The sequence below is a fragment of the Epinephelus lanceolatus genome, chromosome 18 (assembly GCF_041903045.1).
Source record: "Epinephelus lanceolatus isolate andai-2023 chromosome 18, ASM4190304v1, whole genome shotgun sequence".
NCBI lineage: Eukaryota > Metazoa > Chordata > Actinopteri > Perciformes > Serranidae > Epinephelus > Epinephelus lanceolatus.
The window spans coordinates 17,604,497-17,630,878 of record NC_135751.1 but is presented as its reverse complement, the minus strand read 5'-3'; the positions used below and the strand labels follow the sequence as shown (position 1 = coordinate 17,630,878).

The window sequence follows — 26,382 nt, the reverse complement described above, 5'->3', positions numbered from 1 at the left end:
CTTCTTAACCATCTCCTCACTAGCGCAGTGCACTCCAGCTGGCAGCAAAGAAAAGTGTGCCAGCGGACGTTATGAGATGCCAGGGAAGAGGAGAAGAGGAATAAATCTTTAGTGCATTGGTGATTTTGATCCACATCCCAGATGGAATATTGTTGTTTTTGACTAATTCCACGAGACTTATTTGGACACCAGGGACAACTTCATATTATTCGTAACTATTTTGGAAAAATACATGCACTCTACGGTGAACTGAAAAAGTTTTTTTTTACCCCATCCTCCCTTCCAGTCTCCTCTGCATCCAGGCTCCTGCGGAAGGGACGCCACAGAATCCCGCCTGCCCTACAAGCCCTCTGCTACGTAACAAATATATTGAATTAGCCTGTATCATGCAAGAGCCTCACAATTACATTAAGGCCATGTGAATTAAACAATTTAAAGGATATAAAAGACGAAGTGCGCGCTCTCGGCGAAGCGCAGCATCAGCACCAGCATCCGATGCGCGTCCCCGCCCCGGTAGAGGCTGCCCGAGATCCCGGGAAGAGGAGTTGGAGCTGCGCGAGTTAAAGTTGGGCTATAGGGGGTGAGAGGATGCTGCAGAACAATCTACGATCCAATTAACATAGCCTATGCGGAGAAACGCGTCCTAAGTGAAGGATGACTTGCAAAATACTGAGCATATGCCTCTTATTTTTGGGTTTTCAACATTGCTCATCACGTAAGTCCTGTGAAACAGCAATTGTTCATCTGTTATGGCTGCTAGAATATTATTAAAATAATTCAAAGTGTATATCCATGCCTTATCTGTATATTGTTTAGCGTCTGATCATATGCTTGAAAGTTGCAAGATTATGAGTGGAAAATACCACCGGAGGGCAAAATGTACAGCCTGGGGTGCTGGGATGGTTGAAGGGCAACACACGTTGCCAGAATTACAGACAGCCTTAAAATACAGATCATTACATTTCACTGTTTATCTTGCCGATTGTAATTTCAGTACAGCACTGTTTTGTTGGATCACATAAAAAGTGCAGAGGCAAACCGCGTCGGTCCTGCAAGAGGTGCGCATGGTCGTCCCTATCGCACTTGACTGTCTGCATTGCAGTGCTGCAGCACGCAAGTTTCTGCACCGTGTGCCTTCAACTCTCGACTTCTTTGCAACGCACGATGCTGGTCGAGAGTCTATGTTGTTTCTAATAATAATCTTCATATCGCTTTGACCGTGTGTATTGGTGAAAGGGGGAAATCCGCTGAACAGATTTTCAAAGTGACGGCTGAGAGAGCAGGGCACAGCGTCCTGACCGGGACCAGCCCACTGCAGTACTTTTTTGGGAAGCCCGTGTTCCCACCACCTGGCCATTACAAATCCCTGCATCCTCCACAAGACGAGCGTGGATTCACCTGACAGGAAAATCATTACTCACTGTAAAATCAGGAAAGCAGTCATGTGGGGGGCTTAGTTGGACAGAGGTGGGGGCTGTGTTTGGGGCTTAAATTGGGTTAGGGAGAGGGTGCCATCCACCCTTCTGTCACAGGGCTTGTATGCATACTAATAAGCTTTGAGCGTGATGTCAGTGCCATCACGACCTCACAGGGTCCTGACTGTCAATTAACAACAGAAACAGCATGACTCATTAGTTTTTGATATCGGTGGAAGATCAAGGAAGAGGGGTGCTTTGTTTGATTTCTAATAGACAACTGTATTTTGGTTTAACACAAGCTCAAGCAGGTTAACAGTATTAGTTCTGGATGTTAATGTAAGAGGATCCACTTCAACAGACACTTTCCTGAGCACTCTCTGTAAAGGCATTGCAGGGTTAGTAACATTCCTGGGAAGTAGTTTGTATTATATATGCTGCTGTTGATTACTAAACTCTGTCACATGGTATGCTGGGAAGTGAATGGTGTTATCTTATAGCCTACTGTAGTGGAAAGAGATTCAAAAAGTGAATGAACCAGAGAGAATGCAGTTGAGTGGAAGTTTGTGAACATCATCAAATCATCAAATGCTATTCAGTAAGTGGGGGCCTGTGGGTTTGGCTTGTTATAGATCTTCTGTACTTTATTGGCTAGGCCGTCTGTACTGTATATCTGCTGTGTGAAGTGCACAGTGGAGCTCTGCCAGATTAAAATGGAGCCTCAAATCCCAGAGCACAGTGACCCAGCCTGGGGTGGAGCCGAGGCTCACTCTGTAAGGTGTGCGTGTTTGTGTTTGGATGAGGAGGTTGTGCTGCATAGGTATAAATCTCAAGTTTATGCTTTGTGCATTCTGTCATGGTTAGCAGCCCAAGCAGCAGGAGACTGACAGTTTGGTCCATGTGAGGGGAATTCATATGATATCTAGCAAGGGCATAGGTTTTGTTTCAACACTGGGGGGGACACATATGAGCTAGGGGGTTGGGGAGGAAATTTCCTGCATTGTAGTATTTTTTATACATTGATCTTTGTCTTTTCTGCATTAGTTTGAGGTGGAAATGTCTTTAATTTCATCAAAATAAAAGTCCTCTACTACTTTCATGTTCTTATTGGAGATGTCTTGGGCATGTTATGTTTTAATTGGGACAAATGCACATTCTAAATATTGAGGGGGATGTTTCCCCTGCATTTCCCATCAATATCTATCTATGCCTATGCCTAGAACATATTGTTCTGTGTGGAGAGTTTTGTTTTTTTACTCAGAAAATAATGCTATTTGAGATCTAAATTCAAGTCTGGCTCTGATGTCCTGCATGGTTTGTGTTTTTATCTCTGACAGTAGCCAGACACCACCCACTGTGATGCCTGCCAGGGCATGATTGAATTATTAAAACCACTTCAAAATAGCCTGCTATACTTTTACTGCACATTTGTGCTGTTGTAATGCAGTAATGGCAACAGTATTTTGATATATTACTGACATGTTGTTGGTGGACATCTGGATTCACTTGCACACACACTGGGTGTGCTGTCTGAATCCTCAGCTCTCATGCTTCGCAGGATAGTGACAGGCAGAGGAGGTGCCTCTCTGCACACTGTATGTTACCAGCAGTAATGACGCGTCAGCCCAGACAGACCATCCTACACTTACAACAGACTGATGATTCAGCAACAGTGGTGCTAGAGCTCTATGCATCCACACTGTTCCCCACAGCCCCTTAATGATGAATAGAGAAAGAGACTACTCTGTGTGGCGCAGAGAAGAGAGGGGAGGGGATGCAGGATCACAGAGAGAGGGTTGAAAACCTGGTGACTGGATGCTCTGCACAGGCTTCAGGTATACTTTAGCTACTGCATCATGACAACGCCCACTTGGGGAGAGAGAGAGAGGCAGAGAGAAGTAAAAAATAGCAAGATGATGAGCGAGAGTATGAGGTAATGGGATGCAGTGAGAGCAAGAGAGAGTGGATGATTTTTGGAGATAAAAAGAAAAAGAGGACGCAGAGTGAGGGAAAGGAAGCAAGATGTTGAATAGGTGGGGGTGTGGAGTGCGTGACAGTCTTGCCATAAGGAGGAGCTGAGTGGCCTGGGTTAACCTGTCGTGGTCTGGGATGGAGCTGCTCCCTACATTTAAAGTCAAACACCTCTCTTTTTACTACTAACTGAAGAATTAAAACAAATCAATATGCCTTGAGCCATTCGCAGCAAATGAGCCTTGCCTGTGTAACTGCAGCACAAAACAGCTAAATATTTTTGTATGAAAAGCCATTTGAGCAGTGGATCATTTGAAATGACTCTACAGTTTAGTAATGGAATGATGTGGCGGAGATCTGTTATTGATAATATGCAGAAGAGTGGAGATTTCTGCGTGACAAAGATGGTGTGAAAGCCTCTTGGAGAGGCACACGGAGTCACAAAGTCAAGGTCACATTTCACTTGCTCAGCACATTTCCTCTACCTGAGTGTGCAGCGTGCCCTTGCGTTAAAGGTGACAGAACTTGTGCTCATGTGACTAACTCATTCTTACCCGATGAGGCAGAAAATGGTGCATTCATGCTGTATAATGGCTCGCGAATGTTTCATGTGTTATTTAAGGTAGTGTAAGACGGTGGCTGAAAGCTCTCCACTTCCTCATTTCTGCAGGAATTGCTATGTGATCACTCAGTGCTCTGCTCCCTGACAAAGTTATTTAAAATTTGAGTCTATGCAGCAGCCTTCCTCATCTTGCTCCATCTGCAGCCTGCATACTAATTCTGTTAATGTCTCCTGTTTCTAGCTACCGTCTAATGCCTTTTCTCCTGTGCTCCATGACCTCTGTAATTGTAAGAACAGGAATTACAATGCCAGAAGACCTGTTTATTAGTTAACAATCCTAAAAGTTTAGGGAGGATTACACTGAGGAAGAAGAAGGAGGTTGGATTGAAGCTGCTTTCATTCCCCTCATTTCTATTTTGGTTGGTCCTGCACATACTCAGATCAAAAGATTCTACTTTCTTTGTGTCTGCCTTCCTTCATATTCAAGTAAAAACCAATCCATCTATATTCTTTAGCCTATCTATATTAAATCTTTTGGGAGTGTTAGCATACTTTGGCACTAATAATGAGACAGTGTTTCTCTTGGAGCTCGAGGTGAGGGCATTGCTCATTTATCCTCAGCAGCAACACAAGCAAGATTAGGTAGAATTATGGTCAATTTTAATAACCGAGGGCTGGAGAGCGAGCCTGAGCAGATGGGTGATGCTCCTATCACTCTCATAACCATATGCAGAATAGCAACATCTCAACATGACAAAGCGACAGTCTCAGTTTGCCTTTTCGACTTCCTTGCCCATGACACTGCATGCACTTTTTCAAGAAATCACACAGAACTACAGACATCCAGGCACTGACAGGCATGCACACACACACCCACAAGACTTCCATGTGACGCAGCAACATTTTTATTCTGCCTCTGCAACACCAGCGACGCAAGATCAAACCTCCTTTGAAATAGGAAGGGAGTGTTGTGTAACTGCATGACATTCACAATAGTTTATCTCAGAGATAGTGTGCATAATCAGTAGCTGTCACTCTCATATTTCAGCACTCGTCCCACCCAACCTGTGAAAAAATAAAGATGCAAAGATAATGCATGCTCAGACGATGTGGATGTCAGGACAATTTAAAGTCTTGTTTCACCACCTTATAAGGAGGATATTTAGGGAATGTGCTTTAGTATGGAAAACAAATCTGTGACCTCACTATCTGTATACCTCTACTAGCAGAAAGACTAAACATGTTTGTGCTACGCTTTGAATTTAATTGGATTGATCCGTGCAAATGTGTATTTTATGTCTAATGGAACATGCACAAGCCTCTAATTAAACTGCAAATGTCTTCTCTTATCAAGCTGTGCAGCTGTGTCAGTCTTTGTTGCTTAGAACTGCATCATTTTGAAAGCAATGTGTGGATGCTGCATTATGAGAAGTGTCTAGTGACTCCTGACCTTGGTGTCTTTCCAATTGTCACTGCAGGAGAATGTGTTGATCCGCTGGTCTCTGGGCTCTATGCCTCCTCCTTCCTGGCCTCATCCAGATATAACTTTCTGTACTCTGCCAATTTTGCCAAATTGTATGGTAAGTTCCTGATTGCAGTGTTCTTGACTTAATCCATAATTTCACACCATTCACCTTAGAGACCTTCCTAATGGCAGATGTTTTAACTTATCACTGCAGGAACAGCACAACTCTGGTCCATTTGTGCAGGCATATTAATGTTATTCCCACAGTAGCAAAAAACTTCCAGATACTGCAGTATCTGTACTGTATGCCAAAGTTGGGGACTGCTTAAAGGGGTATTTTTCAACCTGGACCCTATAGTCCCATGTTTTTGTGTCTAAATGACTCATGGAAACAACAATTTTTGAAACTTGTCCAGTATTGAGAGAGAGGGCTGCAGCCAGCTGTGGGGAAACAGGCAGTAAAGTAGTCCCTACGGGCAACTGTGCACTGTCAATTTCCATCCAAAAACATTGCTTGCTTGTTCCGGTCTGTTTTGTGTCAAAGTCTCACTAATGGAGACATCTTGTTCTAAGATCTCATAATGGTTGATTTATTGCAGGAAGATTTTTAGGAGATAGGAGTGCTGGTAATAATTTGCTGATCTGGAGTACATATTGCGCTTATCTAAAAGATTGTTGACTGATTTCGACATTTTGAAAAAGTCTGAGAGGCTTCAGAATGAGGCTTGGACACAAAACAGACTGGAACAAGCACACAGTATGGAAAAACATTTAATTTCTCTGTCTTCTCTGTAATGTTGTTAGACACTTATAACACCAATCTGAGCCTGTTAGTGGCAAAAACAAGCACTTTAATGGATGTAGATGGACTTGGAGTACCTTACCTGTGTGGTTACATTGCAGCCTGTTTTCCTCTGCCAGCTGAAACCCTCTCTGTCAATACTGGACCAATTTCGAAAATTAATGTTCCCAGAAGTTACTCACAAAATATGATAAAGCAGGTCTAGGTTAAACACTATAATCTACTTTCACTTTAGCAAGAAAGAAGGACCTCAGGTTACATAATTTAGCATGTGAAGGAACAACTTTTGTGACTGGGGAATTTATGTATTACTTAGCTATGAGATCGAGGCCTACAACATAAGTAATTGGCTTCAACTAGCTAAATAAGTTAGCATCTGCAAAATACTTAATGCTTGTCCATTCCTAGAAAACAACAGTGCAGCAGATGAATTTAAACTGATCATTAGAGGTCCCCAACCCAGTTTAAAATGGCTGCCATGAGTTACAAGTTTTGTCATGATTTCACCCCAGTCGGACTGTATTTGTCAAACACTCCTCTTTCTCCCCCTCAGGCAGCAGTGGCTGGTCCCCGTCCCCCAGGGATAGACAGCCATGGCTGCAGGTAGACCTAGGCAGGAAGTATCGACTGGTGGCCATCGCCACCCAGGGGACCTTCAACTCATATGACTGGATCACCAAGTACACCCTGCTCTATGGAGACCGACCAGATTCCTGGACGCCGTACATCATGAAAGGAGGAAACTCTGTATGTGTCACTGAGCCAGGATGGTTGGGGTGGGATGAGGGCCATGACAGGGATGAGGCGAGGATTAACTAGTCAAATGTAATCTTTACAGCCGATCCTCCATTCAGTGGGTGTTCTATTAGATTCATTGTCAGTGGCACTGAAACAAAGACAGCACAGCATATTATCTCTCTCAACACTGACAAAGCTAATCTCATCATCAGTTCATCTCCAGTCCCTTAATAAGGCGTTAACACCATTGCAGTGACTCAATAACTCTCTCCCCTATTTCCCGCCTTCATCTGTTTGCAGACGCTGCCTGCAAACTGGAATTATTATCAGGTGAAGAGGAATGTCTTCCATTACGCCTTTACTGCTAAACACATTCGTCTGCTGCCTCTGGCCTGGAACACAGAGAATGGAGGGAAGATCGGTGTGAGGCTGGAGCTGTATGGCTGCTCTTATGGTAAAAATGACCAATGGACCTGCCCAGGGATTTACTGTCTCTGATTCACATCCAGGAACATTCTAAAATCCCAGTGCTTAACCATTTGATAATATGCCACAAAATCTAAGCGCCAAATATGCTACAATATGTTCCTAGTTAATTAATGACTAAGCTCAGTGTCACCTGATTCATATTCAGGAACACCATACATTAGCTAAATGCAAACACAGGAAATGTGCCATGTGGCGTTTACTCAGATAATCCTTTAAACTTAAAAAAACCTAAAAACCTAAAAATGCCACATAAGACTCCTAACATGCACGTCACATCCTTATGCAGTGATTTTGGAAATGGTGAATCCATTTTGAAATTCTGCTTCCAGATTCCTATGTGCTACAGTACAACGGGGATGACTCAGTGGTCTACATGTACCCAGGAAAGAGGTCCCGTACACAACATGATCATATTGCCATAAACTTCAAGACTCTGGAGCAGGATGGTCTGCTGTTACACAGTGAAGGGATTCAAGGAGACCTTTTCACCCTGGAGTTGAAGAGAGGCCGTCTTTACCTGCACATCAGCCTAGGTACAGCCTAAGTTGTTTGTTGGATAAATAAAGTTGAACATTTTTTATTATTACTACATACATTCCCACAGAAGTGCCCCATAAAGTTGAAATATATGGAAGAGATCTTGTTATGGGTGAAGAAAATATTGGCACTGACAATGACGTCCATCTCAGAGACAAGAGGGCTTTTCTTAATCCTGAAATAAAGCTGTTGTCTGGGGGAGAGATCTCAACAGTGCTGTTTAGATTGTTGACTGAAGCCTTACAGTTTCTCTCAGTTTTACATTACTTAGAGCTGATTTGAGCATTTCTCTTTATCTTTACTTCCCCGTTTTTGCCCTCTATTTCTCAGGGAGCAGTATCATACACAAAGTTGATGGTAGAACTACACTGACTGCTGGCAGCCTTCTCGATAATCTACACTGGCACTATGTCACCATCAAGCGCGATGGTCGACAGGTGAACTTCACAGTGGACAGTCACACAGTCACAGCCATCTGTAAAGGAGAGTTTACACACCTGGATCTTGACACACAGGTACCTCATATACCAGCTATATCCATGTGTTTGTAGGTATAGTATAATATGTAAACTGAATGCCAAGATAAGTAAAGGAAATGATCAGTGAGCAGTATGCTAAACGCACTCACTGAATACTTCTTTAGAGTTTAGGCTATTATATATTAAAATATGCCAAATGCATTTCACTTACAGTTTTAAAGGTTTGGTCTGTAGGATTTAGTTGTGGAGTTGTGGGAGGAGCCAGCAGGAGAAACACAGCTGCACATATTCAGTAGGCCACATAACATAGACGTAAACCTGGATATATGCCAGGTGAGCAATTCCATTGAACTGAAGAGGCGTCATCTTAGCATTTGGTATAGACAAATCAAATACTTGCTCTATAAAGGGCCATTCGTGTCTTTGCGTCAGGCACTGTGGTTCTCCTACACTTCCGCAACCTCAGTGCTAAATGCTACTAAATCCTACACACTGAACTACTTTTAATTCAGGTATTTGTGACTAGAGAGTAAATGAGATAATTTAAATGCTTAAGTTTTCTTTTTCCATTTACTTTCATTGTGCATCAATTTTCTGGTTAATGATGATGACTGAGTGCGTTCATACCTTCCGCCTAGTTGTATGTAGGAGGTGTCATAGAGCAAAATTTGCCTCACCTGCCCACTACACCAAATTTCCGTGGCTGCCTGGAGAATGTCTTCATCAATGGCATCAACATCATTGACAAGGCTAAGAGAGAAGACTCTGAGATCCGCATCCCACGAAAGGTAGGGCTTTATACAAACTATTATACAGTTTCCAATGCTATCAATGTTTGTGATGATCACCATTAATTGTAATAACATTCCATTACTTTATCTGATCCATTCTCACAAAGTATAGCAATCAGTGTGTAGTATCTGACATGCCACATGTTATGTGATGACAGGGTTTGTTATGATCAGTTAGGGGCCCAGGTCGAGACTTTAGTATGGCCCAGGTCAAGGATAGATAAGTAAGATGAAAGGTTGGATTCCATCTAGATTGTGTCTCTGTCACTTGTCACATTTTGTCTCAAAGTTCATCAAAACAACCGCCCTATATAAGCATGGTCTTTGGAGCTGATATTCAGAGCAGTTCATATTGGCTTCGAACACTCTCTCAGGCAATCTAGATGCTTGATTTGATGCTGTACTTCTTGTAATAAATCTTTTCTATATACAAGCAAGATGGTGTCAGAGGAGTCTCCTTCATCACCTTCACATCATCGCTATTTAATAAACAACAAGTGAAAATGTATTCACCGTAACTGAGGTCTGATTTCTCCTTCTTCCCCTTTAGAAAAAGATGCATTATGCCTGCAGAGACATTCTGCTCAAACCTATGACTTTCGCTGGGCCCAACAACTACCTTCAGGTGCCGGGCTTCTTCAGGAGGCCTCGTATGTTTGTCAAATTTAAGTTCCGCTCATGGGACTACACAGGGCTGCTAATGTTCACGCGATTTGCTGATGACTTGGGTGCCCTTGAGCTGGGCCTTAGCGAGGGACAGATAAACGTCACCATATTCCAGCCTGGGAAGAAGAAACTCCAGTTTGCTGCAGGTGGGCTTATGCAATTTTTGACCTTGTCAGATATGACTGAAAAGATTACATTTAAAGATTTTGGAACATAGTGTATGTCTTTGGCTGAAAAACAGTGGCAAAGTGCTGGGGAGCATTTCATCCCAGTGCTTCTTGCTATGAGTAGGTTTTTTTGTTACTTTGAAAACAATGTCTTGACATGATGTTTACTAGGTAGCCAATGTAACGCTAAATAAATAGAGGGTTAACAACAAGCTTATAACAGGTATGGTGATAAAAGCACAATACTCACCAGCAACGTTCAGTGTCTAGCCAATCTGCTCTCACAAACGGGCTTAGTTATATCGTACAGCTCAGGATAGACAGTAGCTAAAAGAGTGGCAGTGGCAACACCAAAGTCTTTCGGAAAAGGGTCAGAGATTTTCAACTTGAAGTGCTCAGAGCGGCTGCACAAAAAAGCTAGCACACTCTGTGCCAACGGGTCCATGTCATTGGTCCGACAGCCCATTGGTTTGACATCCCATTAGTCCGACTGTCCACGGTGCTGAACGGCTCGCGGCGGGTGTATGGTGTGCCTCGACTGGCTTTGGGTCAGCTGGGAAAGGCTTGAGGCGGAGCAGGCTCACAGCTTATGTGTTTGTCACTTTCTTTTTCATTTTAACCCACACCATGATCTTTTCCTAACCCTAACCAAGTGGTTTTTGTGCCTAAACCTAACCAGACCTTAACCACAGGGCATCATGATGATTTCGGAACGGACTTTGGAACAATGGGTTGAATATGGTCGGAACAATGGGATGTCGAACCAATGGGCTGTCAGACCAATGGGCAGTTCCCGTGCCGACAGACCCTTTTTCTCTAGGTGGCCGTATTTGGCCACATATAAGCTCTCTGCTTACTGGAAACAATTGAAAGAAGAAGCTGAAACTGAGTCCCACCCCTTAGCTACTGTTGCTATGTCTGTCAAGCTCTCCCATTTGCATACATAAAGTTTGCAGTGGTAAGGATGGCAGATTGACTATTCAAAATTTATAATCTTGAACACGAACATGGATTTTGTTGGCTGACATGATAACTGTTGCTAAGATTGTATGCTCTATTTTGTAGTGTATGTTAGAAACAACGCTTTCTCATCCGAAGTCGTCACTTGTTGCAGGTTTGCCAGTGGCCTTTCACTTCTACATGTTAAGTGCTAGGTATCCTTCTGCATCTGCTGTTGGTGTTCTGGGACACTAACATCAGAAAAAGCACAGGGTTAGGTCTACAAAAAACATCATGGTTTGACCCTACTGAAAGTGAACACCTGCTTCCCGGATGAAAGTTCCACCACTGCCCTGCACTATAAAGACTTGCCTGCTCCTTTTATTATGTCATTTTCAGCAGCATTTCATACCTTGAAAACAGGTACTGCATATTAAACTGCCGCAGTAGGTGCCATCCGACTGACTGGCAGTGTATTATAACACAGCCAAAGGTTCTGTCTGGCCCCATTACCAACTCACGCTATCATACCGCTGCAAAAGGTGGCTTTTGGCATCAGGCCCCGGACACTGAAATTACCCACAACGCTGCAGTATTTGATGACTTCAGAATGAGAATGGGCTGTTAGAGCAAACAAACACAAACACAATACACTTTTGCTCTTGAATAAAAAAGATACCAACCTACAATCTCTTATGATACCAAATATAGCTACAAAGTGACCTGCCATGCCTAGTTATGGTTGCTAAGCAATGATTGAACAATCCCTGTATGGAAGTGGGGTTTACTTAAGTGTCAGTTCTGGATGAATGATGAATGTGCATTACATTATGCATGTGATCTCTGTACTGAATCTAGAGTTGTAGAAACAAAGCATAACATGCATCTCTTCAATCTCTAGGCTACAGGCTAAATGATGGTTACTGGCATACAGTGGATTTGGCAGCCAGAGACAACCTGCTGACCCTCACAATTGATGAGGAGGAGGGCTCTCCACTAAAGATCACCAACCCTTTCACGATTCGGACAGGGGATCGCTACTTTTTTGGAGGTGAGGTGGTGACTCCAAAACAATGATTGACAACTCCAGAAAGCATTTCTTTAGTCTGTACCGTCTAATTTATACATTCGCTTTCTCGCACTCAGGTTGTCCAAAGACCAATAACACAATAAGGAAGTGTGAGACCAAGCTGAACCGCTTCCATGGTTGCATGCAGCATATTTTCATAGACAATGAACAGCTTGATATCGACATTATTCTGCAACGACAATGGGGGCGCTATGCTGAGCTGTTGTTGGGCACCTGTGGCATCACTGACAGGTAGGAAACATCACCTGATTTACAATATGTGGCATTAAGCATGCATTAATGATATAATTTCATTAATAGAGGGAAAATTGCACAAGAAAAACAGACCAAGATGGTGCTGTGAAAATATCCTCTCATGTCACTGGAGTCATAAAATTATACATTGTACCCCTATCATACCATATAAAGATACACATTCCTATGAGGATTCATTATTTCTGTATCGTCCTGGATCTTTCATGGCGTCGTTAAAGTAATATGATCTCATACAAGATGTTAGTGAAGCATTTGGCACTGAATTGCGAGTCTTAAAAGGGAACACCACCTAAATTAGGAATTCCAATATGTTATTTCTGTGCCCTAGGAAAGTTCAATCAAAATTTGAGAACATGAGCTACTCTCTCTCAAAGCCAGAAATGAGAGGTAAGTCTCAAACTTGTAATGTTATAGGATACAATGGCTGGAGCTGCTCAATAGACAATGAATGGGAGGCCAATTTTGTGAAACCACAGAATGTTTGTTTTCTTTTTTTTAAATACCCAAATGAACTTTATTTTATCCTACTGTTCTCAGTACTGACAGAGAATGTACCCATATACTCAGAACATTCCCATTGGTGCTCTCAGTGTCATCTAGAACATCTTTTCCAATTTGTTGTCTATGGAGCAGCTCCAGACTTTATACATGATGACATTGTAAGTATGAGTTTTAGCTCTCTAGCTTTTGGATTTGAGAGAGAGTTGTTTTAGCCAATATTTTTGGACTGTCTTAGACCACAGGAATAAAGCTGCTTTCACGTGTGTACCTGCAAGAGCATTCCCCCCAAAAGCAAAGTGCTTTTAAAAGTGGGAGCTGCCGCTACTGTTCACAGCTGTGTGGGTGGATTAGTGAAGAGGCCTACTGGGCCCAGGCCCAGGGGCCCAAGGGCTCAGGAGGCCCCTAAGCTAGAGCCTCTGTGTATTGCATTTCTTGTCAAAGGGCTTAGTCATTCATGTCAATAACTGAGCCCCAGAAGTCCTAAAAAAAGGAAAAACCTAAGGAATAGTCTAAAACATTCACTTTGAAGATGTCACAAGAAAGAAACCATTGTGATACATTTTTATTATAATTTACAGATGTAATCCAAATCCATGTGAACATGAAGGCAGATGCATCCAGTCCTGGGATGACTTTATCTGTGTGTGTGAGAACACAGGCTATAAAGGAGAAGTGTGTCACATGTGTAAGTGCTGGCTGGCAATTTTACCACTTTAATAAGTATTTCTTTACGGTTGATTACACTGGGCCAATACCATATTTCTTCCTAATAATAACAAATTGATTATCTTGCTTCTTCAACAGCGGTTTATAAAGAGTCATGTGAGGCCTACCGACTCAGTGGCAAGTATTGGTCTGGAAACTATACCATTGATCCTGATCTCAGTGGACCGCTGAAACCATTTGAAGTGTACTGCAAAATGAAGTGTAAGTAATCACTGTCACTAATAAAATACAGCTTCATCAGCACTGTGTTCAGTGTTTGCTGAATCCTCTGTGGATCGTTAATGAAAAGTTGGAGAGTCAGGTTATCGTGTTCCCTGTAATGAGAAATGTGTGCTCAAATTCCATGGGAAATCAAAGGGTTTTATAAAACAAGATATGTCCAGCTGTTTCTGTGTATGTGTCATAAATGTGCGCCTTTTCTATTTCTAACCTTTGTGTTCAAATTCAGACATTCAATTACTTTTCATTCTTTTCATTTTTCTTACATTAATCTTCTCTCCATCTTCCTCTTTTAACATTTTATCACTATGACCTGTATCTGGCATGTCTCCTCACAGCATATAAAGCTTGGACAGTGATTTTGAATGACCGTGTGGATGGTACCAGGGTGACTGGGAGTTCGATAGACCGGCCTTATATAGGAGATGTCAATTACTGGAACGCCTCCTGGGATGAAGTCACGGCTCTTGCCAACACTTCCATGTATTGTGAGCAGTGGATCGACTATTCCTGCTACAAGTCCCGTCTCCTCAACACCCCCAGTGAGTGGGATCAGTCAGTTTAGTAATATGGTAGTGTGCTCATGGAAAACAAGAAAGATGGGAAAATAACACACTATTTCTCTTTCAAAACAGATGGAAGACCGTTTGGTTACTGGATCGGTCGTCACAATGAGAGTCACTATTACTGGGGTGGAACATTCAGAGAGGTCCAAAAGTGTGGCTGTGCTATCAACCAAACCTGCACCGATCCTAAGTTTCAGTGCAACTGTGATGCTGACTATAGACAATGGTGAGTGAGGGATACGTTGTGTAGGGTAAATTTGTATCTGTGATGCTGATGATGAAGTCTTAATATCCCCATTGTGGCTTCTCAGGTACTCAGATAAGGGCTATTTGGACTGGAGAGACCATCTGCCTGTGAGGAAGGTGGTAGTCGGAGACACCAACAGGACCGGCTCAGAGGCACACTTCACTGTTGGGCCTCTTCGCTGCCATGGCGACAGTGAGCTTAAATATTATGGGTTGCACTCACACAGTGATGTTCAGCTTTGTTGGTGGTTGAGAGTTGCTTTTGATGTATTATTTTCAATGTGTTCCACAGGAAACATCTGGAACACCATAGCCTTTACCAAGCCCACCTACATAACATTCCCCACCTTCAGGCCTGGCTCCAGCGCCGACATCTCCTTCCACTTTAAAACCTATCGTGCCCCTGGTGTCTTCTTGGAGAACTCTGATGACCAACTTCGAAACTTCATACGTATAGAGCTAAATAGTGAGTTAACTAGCAGGGAGCTATGCTCTTCATACAACTGAAAGATTTGTATAAGAATGACTAAAAGTTCTTATTTTTCTTTTTTTCTCTTCCAGCCACCCATAACCTTGTATTTATATTTATGGTTGGGGACGGCATCGTTAATGTGACCCTGCGTTCCCCGGTGCCACTCAATGACAATGAGTGGCACTTTGTTCAGGCCGAGATTAATGTGAAATTGGCCCGGATTAAGGTTGATTATCAGCCTTGGGCTGTCACACGTTTTCCAGGTCAGACCTTTGTCACCATGCAGTTTACACATCCTGTCCTAGTAGGTGGGTTGCCTGAGATGAACTTTGGATTTTGAAACTGGCATGGCATCCAGAACACTTAATGTATCCTCTCTAATCTTGATGTCTCATCACTGATATTCTTCTTATTAGGTGCAGCCAACCGTACCCTGAGACCTTTCTTGGGGTGTCTTCGAGGGTTACGGATGAACGGTGTTCCTCTTGATCTAGAGAGCAAAGTAAATGAAGAACAGGGTATAAGGAGGAACTGTACTGGGCAGTGTCTTAATGCTACCATACCATGCCGAAACGATGGCCAATGTATAGAGGGCTATGCTGCCTACACTTGTGACTGCAACAACACAGCTTTTGATGGTTTCTACTGCCATAAAGGTGAGTTCATATATGTTTCTCTAGAGCCTTGACCAAGCCCTCACATAGACATTATTTGCAGTAATAACTTGCAACAAATAACTAATTCCACAATGATCCTTTTTTAAGACATTGGAGCCTACTTTGAGATTGGCTCATGGCTGAGATACAACATACGAAAGAAGCCAATTTCAGACGAAGCAGCATGGGCCAACTGGATCGACCCACACTATGACAACTTCAGTCTGGGCTACAATGACACGGCAGATGACATAGAGTTCAGCTTCAGCACTGTCCATAAGCCAGCTGTGTTGCTCTACATTAGCTCTTTTGTCCAGGACTACATTGCTGTCATCCTCAAGACTGATGGTAAGAGAAGCTTAGAAACAATTCAAGTCAAAATGTAAAATCTGGAATTTCTGAAGTACAATTAGGGCAGCAGATTTATTCATTTCACAGATTAGATACTCAGAATCTCATAAAAACTTCTCTAGTAAGTTGATGTAATGCAGTTACTGTCAAATCAATATATACTATTGATATGTTTTGTTTCCTCTCAACCAACAGGCAGCGTAGATCTGAGGTATAAGCTGGGGCTCATAACACACAAGTATCAGCTGACTCACCGAAACCTTGCAGATGGATACCCCCACTATGTCAACATTACTAGACACAACAGAACCATCAAAACACAGGTTCATGCTGCCACTGCTGTCACTGTCTCAACTCTGATCTGTGGTTTATGTTCATTTTCAGTGAAATAATGTATCATGGATAGAAAACTCATAGACTGCTGTGCCACCTTAGCTTAGCTTAGCTAAGCATAAAGAGTAGAAGCAGGGGGAGACAGCTACCCTGGCGCTAAAGGCAGCTAAATCAGTCTTATTTTTCCCTGCCCACAGGTGGATTACATGGAGCCCATTGTGGAAAAGATAACCTTAGTGGAGGATGCCAGGTTTGACTCTCCAAAGTCCATGTTCCTGGGCAGAGTGATGGGTAAATTTCTCATTTACCACTTGTTGATAAGAACAGGTAGCCGAATGTTTTCATCTGACTGCCAGTATGTTATTCAGATCAGTTCTTGAGGGATTCTACTTATCATATTTCATGGTAAAGTGTAGTGTGTAAGAGTGGGGACAAGCTAAAATCCTATTTTTCAGATAAAGTAGTTTTTATCAAGGTTTCACATGGCGTATCTTCAAATTGCAATTAGGACAAAGTGCAAGGGACTTTGTTTGATAATATAAAGTATTATATGGATACTTTTAATCCATAAGCATGTAATGTCCTGGGGACAGAGAAGCATAGATTTGGCAGAATGGCATACGGGCATTATTTGAAGTGGGAACCGTGTCAATCTATTTTTTGTTTCCATCTGCTCTTTCAGAGGTTGGTGATATTGACTATGAGATCCAAAGGCACAATGCTCCAGGCTTCATAGGCTGCATATCTGGGGTGAGATACAACGTCTACGCCCCTTTAAAGGCTTTCTTCCGTCCAAATGAAACAGACCCTCCGGTAACGACACAAGGCTATGTATCTGAGTCCAACTGTGGCGCCTTCCCTCCGATCCTGGGTTATGTACCATGGGAGGTTGACCCCTGGTTTACCACCATAGGTGAGTTTATATGTCCATAATGCATCAGTACAAAAAAGAGATTTTTTTTTTTTTTTGTTCATCTGCTTATTTGTATACCTCTCCCTTTCAGAGTATTTTTATATCCATGATGACCTAGGCCTGTTTTGGATAACAGGTAAGATTATTGTTTTTGTCTATTCTTTAATACTGTCTAATAAGATGTTGCCCTGTATACACAAATACTGCATGTCTGCCTTGTTACTTAATTGCTATACTCAGTAAAACAGATTAGTAATATGAAATGTAGCTGTTAATTTATTCATTCTGAAGCACTGCTTCGCCCCCTCATTTCTGTTTTACTTGCTCCTCTCCCAGATGACACAAATCAGCTGTTTGAAATTCTCTCTCCTTTTTTCCTAAAATCCTCTAATCCTAAATTAGAGCAGCGTTGTCAGGTTCCAGTGTGGGCTTTTGAGTGTTTATTCAAGTATCTGACAGCAATCTGAAATTTATTACATGTGGGATGAAACTGAAAAAAAAAATCCTTATTGAAAACTAAACAGCCAGACATTTCTAATGCATTAATATCATACCAGAGATTATACTTGATTCCATTCAATTCAGGTCAGATTATCTTTTTAATCTACTTGAGTATATGAATGAAATGAATTTAAGTAAAACAGACCTATGTATCTTTACAAGATATATATATATATATATATATATATATATATATATATATATATTCTAATAGTAGAAATCATCAGTCATTTTTAAATGTCTGTTATGTACTTAGATTTATGCATCTGTACACACTATATACAATACAGTCTATTTACAATCTGGAAATAGATGGTTTATGATGAGTACTGTAACTTTAAAAGTACATTAAACCTCTATTCCTTTACCACGATAAGTAAAAGTTAATTTTATTTGACAGTCAACATTTTTATATAGTTCAATGTGAGAAAGCTATGCTGTGAGACAGTTAGTAATTTTAGTAAATGTATCATCATATTGTAGATATCATGTTCATTCATCATTTTGACATAAGACAGTGTAGTAGCTATATCTGTCATTGCAGAAATGAGTTCATTTTTTAAAACAGCATGAAACCAAGGCTGAAATATGACAAATGCATTTTCCTCTGTGTATCTATGGATTTCTGTAAAACATCAATATTTAATATACTTCTTCACTTATTTAATCCCCATGATAACTCTGCACCTTATTACAAGAGGAGTGTTGAGACCGCATGAGCGGTTTGCTGCACAGCATTACAGACGACGGGGAAAATTAGAGCAGGTCTCCCTGATGAGCAGGAGAGGCTGGAGCCTCAGGATTAAACTGTGGCACAGAGACTCTCTGCTCCATCCCTGTCTGAGACCTTTACCGGATCAGCTATATTTAGTCCGCATGGGCCCAGCTTACTGTTCATCATTGATAGATGCTTCAGCTTAAGGGATCATTCAGATTCAGAGGTATTATGCTAATGCAGGACATAAGCGTGTCATTAAAGATTGGTGTGCCTTTCAATCATCTCAACAATGGTCCCCCCTGGTTATCAGACATCATCTATTTCTGATATACTGCTCAGGATAAAATGGCTGAGAAATTACACCACTTGATTTAAATGTAAAAACCAAATGCTGGTGAGCAAATTCTGTCGACGATATTTTACATCATGTCCTTCATTTGACAATATTACTTTAAATAAGATGTGTGCTTCTCTGCTGCTTTGTGTTAGGTGCAGTGTATCTTTTCAAAGGCATCAGCAGTATTGATTCATTCTCTATCTCCATTCATTTATTGAGAGTATGAAACTGAGGGGCTGAGGCCTTTCCCAGCATGCATTAACAGAAAAGCTGGTAGACAATGTGGATATTTTGCCAGTCCATTACACAGTGAACACACTGACTGACAAACAAACACACACCTATGGGCAATTTAATGTTTCCATTTCAGCTGACCTGCATGTCTCTGGACTGTGACAGGAAACCCAAGCAAACGCAGGGGGAACATTAAAACTACACTCAGAAGTGACAAAAGCTGAAGCCTGAACATTGTGAAGCAACAGCTTGAACTACTGAATAGTATTTCTGGTTGTAGGTGCCAGGGCTCAAAGGAGGCTGGTTTGTGAATACTCAGAGTCACAGTCTTATAAAACAAGTGACCACCATAGAATTACAATGAATAGAAAGGACATTTAACAGTTTGCTGTGGTCATCTGACTAGTACAAAAACAACAAAAGGCAATTGTTGTTAGTTGTTAAAGTGACAGCATACAGTACGTCAGTGGGGCCGTAAAGTGTGTCACACTCACTGGTTTGAGACGTCCATTTTGACCTATTCTTACAAATATTTTCCTCTCTAAACTAAAAACTACAACTGCACATCCATCCAAGTTTCTCACTGAACTAAGACTAACATTAGTTTAATTGCCTTGTTAACTTAAAATACACATCAATCAAACTCAACAAAAACAAAATACAACTTACCAAATCCTTCTTTGTTAGTCTTCTCAGTTGTCTGGTTAGTTAGTCTCGCTGGTTTTGGTCAAAATAAACCCTCAAAATACACAGAGTTAGATGTGCTAAATATGCTGATCTACATGCTGTTTATCCCTGTAGCCTTTCAGCTGTCCACTGAGCAGTTTCTCTCCAAGAAACATGCAGTTAATGGCAACAAAAGAAACCAAGGAAATTGTGATACGATACGATATGATACGATACGATATGATACGGCACAATACTATATGATACAGTGCACTACGATGCGATACAATACAATATACGTTATTATACCTGGAGGGAAATTTGTCTTGGACTCAGGAGCTGCACAAGTATTGCTGCTTTACAATGATAGTCGAGAAAAAAACTCCAAAGACCCTTTCCTACTGCCTGAAAACCCACTAAAATCTGGCTTTTCAATGTAATGGGAAAGGTTACGATCAGCATTCATACCAGGGTCAAATGACTCTGCAGTAGTCATGGGTATTTATCGGCTCCAGCTCTGATCGGCAGAAATGCCACCCGGGTGTATGCACTAATTTTAGCTCCTTTACCAGCGAGATGCAATGGTGCACCACCATGAGATACTGTCCGTCTCCGCCCAAGCAGCACTCAAATATCATTCCAAATGAGTCTGCACTGAAGTTGTCTTGACCTTTAACAGTCGCATTAGTAGCATCTGAGAAATATCACCAGACTCAGTCCCTGCCTGATGCTTAAAACTCAAGCAGACCTTTGTCATGGCCAGGCCAGATTACAGCAATTCCCTCTTCAGAGAACTCTTTGCTGAAATGTCTTGTAGATTGCAGCTCATTTGAAATGCAGCAGCTGGACTACTAATCAGGACCAAAAGATCAGAGCCCATAAACCCATTCCTTAGGAACCTCCACCGGCTCTGTCTGGTTCCACAGAATATATCAGATAATGCTCTCAATTTACAAACCCAGCAGACCTCTCAGATCACAAAGCCACCAATCCCCTTGATGTCCTGAGAGCTTACTCCAAATCTGGTGAGATTGCACTCAGTATTTATAAACCAAAAATATTGAATAGCAAATGTGGTATTGTGAGACTTGGACTCACGCTGAGTTCACCTATAATCGACCTCAAGACATTTGTATTCAGTTAGCATTCTCATTAAACGTTTTAATGTCTTTTACCATCATTACTGTCGTTTTGTATACAGAATACAAAGAAAAGGAACTTGGTAGCGTGAGCAGTGATACTTTGGCTGAACACACAAATAAAAATAATCACTACCAGAATTTGCCCTTCATAAACAGAACAATGAAGAAAATAAATTTAATATTATAGCACTAAATACAATAGTGCTCCCATAAATTTGTCATAGGGGTCGCCTGATGGAGCTTCTGAAAATCTTGGGGTAACACACTAAAACCAAAAGCCATAACTGATTTTCAGGAATTCAATTATGCTGTTGAAGTATATAGGCCAGTTGAAAACTATGTCAATATTAGAGTTAAGGAATTGCATCCTGATATACAGTACAGGCCAAAAGTTTGGACACACCTTCTCATTCAATGCGTTTTCTTTATTTTCATGACTATTTACATTGTAGATTCTCACTGAAGGCATCAAAACTATGAATGAACACATGTGGAGTTATGTACTTAACAAAAAAAGGTGAAATAACTGAAAACATGTTTTATATTCTAGTTTCTTCAAAATAGCCACCCTTTGCTCTGATTACTGCTTTGCACACTCTTGGCATTCTCTCGATGAGCTTCAAGAGGTAGTCACCTGAAATGGTTTCCACTTCACAGGTGTGCCTTATCAGGGTTCATTAGTGGAATTTCTTGCTTTATCAATGGGGTTGGGACCATCAGTTGTGTTGTGCAGAAGTCAGGTTAATACACAGCCGACAGCCCTATTGGACAACTGTTAAAATTCATATTATGGCAAGAACCAATCAGCTAACTAAAGAAAAACGAGTGGCCATCATTACTTTAAGAAATGAAGGTCAGTCAGTCCGGAAAATTGCAAAAACTTTAAATGTGTCCCCAAGCGGAGTCGCAAAAACCATCAAGCGCTACAACCAAACTGGCACACATGAGGACCGACCCAGGAAAGGAAGACCAAGAGTCACCTCTGCTTCTGAGGATAAGTTCATCCGAGTCACCAGCCTCAGAAATCGCAAGTTAACAGCAGCTCAGATCAGAGACCAGATGAATGCCATGAGTTCTAGCAGCAGACCCATCTCTAGAACAACTGTTAAGAGGAGACTGCGCGAATCAGGCCTTCATGGTCAAATAGCTGCTAGGAAACCACTGCTAAGGAGAGGCAACAAGCAGAAGAGATTTGTGTGCGCCAAGAAACACAAGGAATGGACATTAGACCAGTGGAAATCTGTGCTTTGGTCTAATGAGTCCAAATTTGAGATCTTTGGTTCCAACCGCCGTGTCTTTGAGAGACGCAGAAAAGGTGAACGGATGGATTCCACATGCCTGGTTCCCACTGTGAAGCATGGAGGAGGAGGTGTGATGGTGTGGGGGTGTTTTGCTGGTGACACTGTTGGGGATTTATTCAAAATTGAAGGCACACTGAACCAGCATGGCTACCACAGCATCCTGCAGCGACATGCCATCCCATCCGGTTTGCATTTAGTTGGATGATCATTTATTTTTCAACAGGACAATGACCCCAAACACACCTCCAGGCTGTGTAAGGGCTATTTGACCAAGAAGGAGAGTGATGGAGTGCTGCGGCAGATGACCTGGCCTCCACAGTCACTGGACCTGAACCCAATGGAGATGGTTTGGGGTGAGCTGGACCGCAGAGTGAAGGCAAAGGGGCCAACAAGTGCTAAACACCTCTGGGAACTCCTTCAAGACTGTTGGAAAACCATTTCAGGTGACTACCTCTTGAAGCTCATCGAGAGAATGCCAAGAGTGTGCAAAGCAGTAATCAGAGCAAAGGGTGGCTATTTTGAAGAAACTAGAATATAAAACATGTTTTCAGTTATTTCACCTTTTTTTGTTAAGTACATAACTCCACATGTGTTCATTCATAGTTTTGATGCCTTCAGTGAGAATCTACAATGTAAATAGTCATGAAAATAAAGAAAACGCATTGAATGAGAAGGTGTGTCCAAACTTTTGGCCTGTACTGTACTTTGGTGTCGTTTTTTACAGTTAACATTAATAATTATCTAATCTGCATAGACTAATGCTGGTACACATTAACATTTTGAGTTCCTCAACAATCCTGTTTTAATGTGTCATGTATACGTGTTAGGTGAGTCATTGTTCCTCAAGTAGACTTGTCACCTTTTTACTTAAAAAGAGTACATTGATTATTAGGAACCAAAAATTTATTTGGAAACAACCCTACTCAAGATTAAAAACACCACTCAGAAGCCTCCAGTTATTTTTTAAGAGGGGGGTGGGGCGTGGAGGGCAGAGATTGTATCACAGTGGCTGCGGCCCTCCTGGCCACCCCTTGGTGGCGCCACTAAATACATTGTACTGGCAGGTGAATTTGGAGATGTAAAGTCTATAAATTAAGAGGACAAAAAACACATGACATCAAAGATGTTGCAGAAATACAAACAGCTGGATTCATTCAAAGTATTACTGATCTTCTGTGTGTAGTTTTGACTGTTTCTATTTTAAACCTGACTGGGATGTCAGAGGAAAACAGGCCTTGCACTGGTATCTTATTACATTACAGAAAATATCAGACCTAAATTCGCACAACAGTTTAGCTAATATAATATAGCATTATGAATTCAGTCAAACAGTGCCTGCTCCTCATCAGTATGTCTGGAAGCACCTCTTTCCACATTGTGTTGCAGATTAACTCTGACTGGGCTATTTTTATCTTTCAGTCATTGTCATCCTGGCACTGCTGCTGCTCTTCGGAGGTCTGTACAGCATCTATGTCTATGCGTATCAGCAGAAGGGCAGCTATCGCACCAATGAACCCAAGAACCTGGAGTCCCCCAGCAGTGCCAGGCCGCTGACCGAGACCCTGAGGAGAGAAAAAAAGAACCTCCCAGAAATTGAAGAGGAGTTCAGGAGCGATTAGCACATCACAGGACCTTTGGGACAGCGGGTGGGGTTTGACTGAGTTTTGGGGAAAGGGAAATAGCACTTACAACAACCACAGATACCTGTATTACGTTTTCTAACTCTTTCGTTCTCTTTTTTTACATTTTGGTTTGTGTTTCTTTCCCCGGGTTGAGTGGGATCAGACGCCTGGTGCTCTACATAGTCCGTATTTTGGTAAGGGTTAAAAGTTCACATCAAGCCCCATGTTGCTGTGAGTAGCCAACAAGTCTCACACTGTATTGCAGGGTGAAATACTGAAGTGCCTCATCTGAACAAGCTTGATCTGAAGTAACCATAATAGCTTATTCAGATAGGGTTTAGATTAGACACCGTGGGATCAGGATTTCATGGGATGTTTAGTTACAGTTGGAACATCAGTTTAAAGGAATACTTCACCTACAAAATGACCATTTGTACATCAATTACTCACCCTGTGTTACCTTGAATTTGCGAAGAAAACATTGTTTTTCTTGCATGCCTCCATGGTAAACAAAGAATCCAAAAATTGAGAAAAGTCTTGATAATTGGAGTCAAAGGGAGCCACATTTTACAGACACAGCAGTGGAGTGTAAAGTGGTCAGAATCAGAGTCAGCACCTCCAAGTCTGAGGCCATGGTTCATTGCTAGAAAACGGTAGATTGCCCCATCTAGAAGAGCGACTACCCCAAGCAAAGGAGTTCGCGAAGGAGTGAGATGGATAGGCAGTTTGGTGTGGCGTCTGCAGTGATGTGGGGACTGCAGACTGGCATCGTGAAGAGGGAGCTGAGTCGGAAGGCAAAGCTTTTGATTTACTGGTCCATCTACATCCCAACCCTCACCTATGGTCATGAGCCTTGAGTAGTGACCAAAAGAATGAGATTGCGGATACAAGTGGCCAAAATGAGTGTCCTCTGTGGGGTGGCTGTGCTTGGCCTCAGAGATAGGGTAAGGAGCACAGGCATTGGGAGGGAGCTTGGAGTAGAGCCGCTGCTTCTTCACATCGAAAGGGGTCAGTTTAAGTGGTTCAGGCATGTGATCAGAATGCCACCTGGGCACCTCCTGTTTTCAGGCACATCCCACTGGTAGGACACCCAAGAGCAGGCCCAGAACACAATGGAAGGATTACATATCTCATCGGCCTGGGAATGCCTTGGGGTACTCCAGGAGGAGCTGGAAAACTTTACTGGGGTGAGGAATGTTTAGGGTGCTTTGCTTAGACTGCTGCCCTACTGACCATACCCTGGATAAGTGGATGAAAATGGATGGATGGATGGATGGATGGATGGACGGATGGATGGATGGATGGATGGATGGATGGATGGCCAATTAAAAGTTTCTGCATCCGCTTGGCCGTGAGGGCCTGCTTTGGTCTTTGTGTTTAGTTTCAGCCTCACACAGTGTTGGCAGTAGGACGGGAAGCTCACCTCCCAGCCCTTCTGTTTACTGCTGGGGCCTACGTAGACCCTCAGTTGTACTATAAATTTAACTGTGTGTGGATCTATGCAACTGCAGCTGTCCATGGACATTCAGTAGGGAAGTTATGTCTGAGCCTTTAAGCTGCATGAGTTGTATCAGAGTTTGTAAACAGACATTTTGATATGTCTTGCTGTCCCTTTTTACTCCAATTCATCAAGAAATTTCATAGTTTTTTTTTGCATTCTTTGTTCATTGTGGAGGCAAGCAAGACAAACAACTTTTACTTCACGAATTTGACGCAACACGTGGTGAATAATTAATAAACAAGCGGTCATTTTGTGGGTGAAATATTCCCTTAAAGTATTCTAACCATTTTATTGATTTTTTTTTTCCTGAGCCACTTTTGAGACCGATTAAAGCTACCAGTATCTTACTGTATAGATATATTGCCATCTAAGATATACCTTTTGATGACAATCTCTCATGGACATCATTATGACATCATAGCTTATAATCCGTCTTCGATTTGATCAGTGAACACATCTGAGAACTAGTGAACTAAACCAGTGAAAGAGAAATCCCCCCTCAAAAATCACTGAAACTGGTGTTCATGATTAAAAACAACCAACCGAAGAGAGAACACACTGACAAGCATGGAGCTTTGAGATGATACATATTAAGATTGTAAAAGGTGTATATGCTTATATTTGTTGTATTGCAGCCTATAACAGTGCATTACCTATACAGAATGGCACATGTAAGTGGTTCAGAATCGCCATAGTGTCAGTAGATAGCAGCTTTGCCGATCACAGTATGCTCAGATCCTAACACATTATGGGGCTTCGGAAATGAGAGTGTGATGATATGAAGATACTCCTCTAGGTGTGAGAGCTGACAGGCTGTTGGTGTACTGCAGAATCAAAACAAAGTTGAGGTGATGAAGCTCGCCAGGGACAGGGTGACCTAGATATCCAAGTCCCCATTCCTTCTGTCTTACTTCTGGTTGCTTATATTATGGTCAAGCTGCCAACAGCTCGGTGCTACAGAGAGTTTGACTCAGCTGACATCTCTAATGTTAAATAAAACAGTCTTCTCAC

At 42.0% G+C, this 26,382-nt stretch overlaps 1 protein-coding gene across 1 annotated transcript; it reads left to right on the top strand.

The window, feature by feature from the left end:
• The first annotated feature begins 64 nt into the window (after positions 1 to 64).
• cntnap1 (contactin associated protein 1) lies at positions 65 to 25,874 on the top strand. The gene is made up of 24 exons (XM_033643832.2): positions 65 to 715; positions 5,427 to 5,528; positions 6,769 to 6,962; positions 7,254 to 7,407; positions 7,772 to 7,975; positions 8,310 to 8,494; positions 9,097 to 9,246; positions 9,800 to 10,061; positions 11,923 to 12,072; positions 12,168 to 12,342; positions 13,446 to 13,552; positions 13,672 to 13,794; positions 14,151 to 14,354; positions 14,448 to 14,604; positions 14,690 to 14,817; positions 14,917 to 15,090; positions 15,186 to 15,404; positions 15,513 to 15,752; positions 15,861 to 16,100; positions 16,299 to 16,426; positions 16,634 to 16,727; positions 17,119 to 17,349; positions 17,441 to 17,485; positions 23,668 to 25,874. Exons 1-24 carry the CDS (start codon positions 655 to 657, stop codon positions 23,865 to 23,867), a joined length of 3,927 nt encoding a protein of 1,308 aa, XP_033499723.1. The 5' UTR covers positions 65 to 654; the 3' UTR covers positions 23,868 to 25,874.
• Positions 25,875 to 26,382: the final 508 nt, after the last annotated feature.

What these genes read in the sequence shown, in the direction of transcription:
- cntnap1 (XM_033643832.2), top strand. Translation starts at nt 655, where the DNA reads ATGACTTGCAAAATACTGAGCATATGCCTCTTATTTTTGGGTTTTCAA. An exon ending in TTTTCAACATTGCTCATCAC is followed by an intron (nt 716 to 5,426) that starts GTAAGTCCTGTG and finishes TTGTCACTGCAG; the next exon opens with GAGAATGTGTTGATCCGCTG. An exon ending in TCTTCGCTGCCATGGCGACA is followed by an intron (nt 14,818 to 14,916) that starts GTGAGCTTAAAT and finishes TGTGTTCCACAG; the next exon opens with GAAACATCTGGAACACCATA.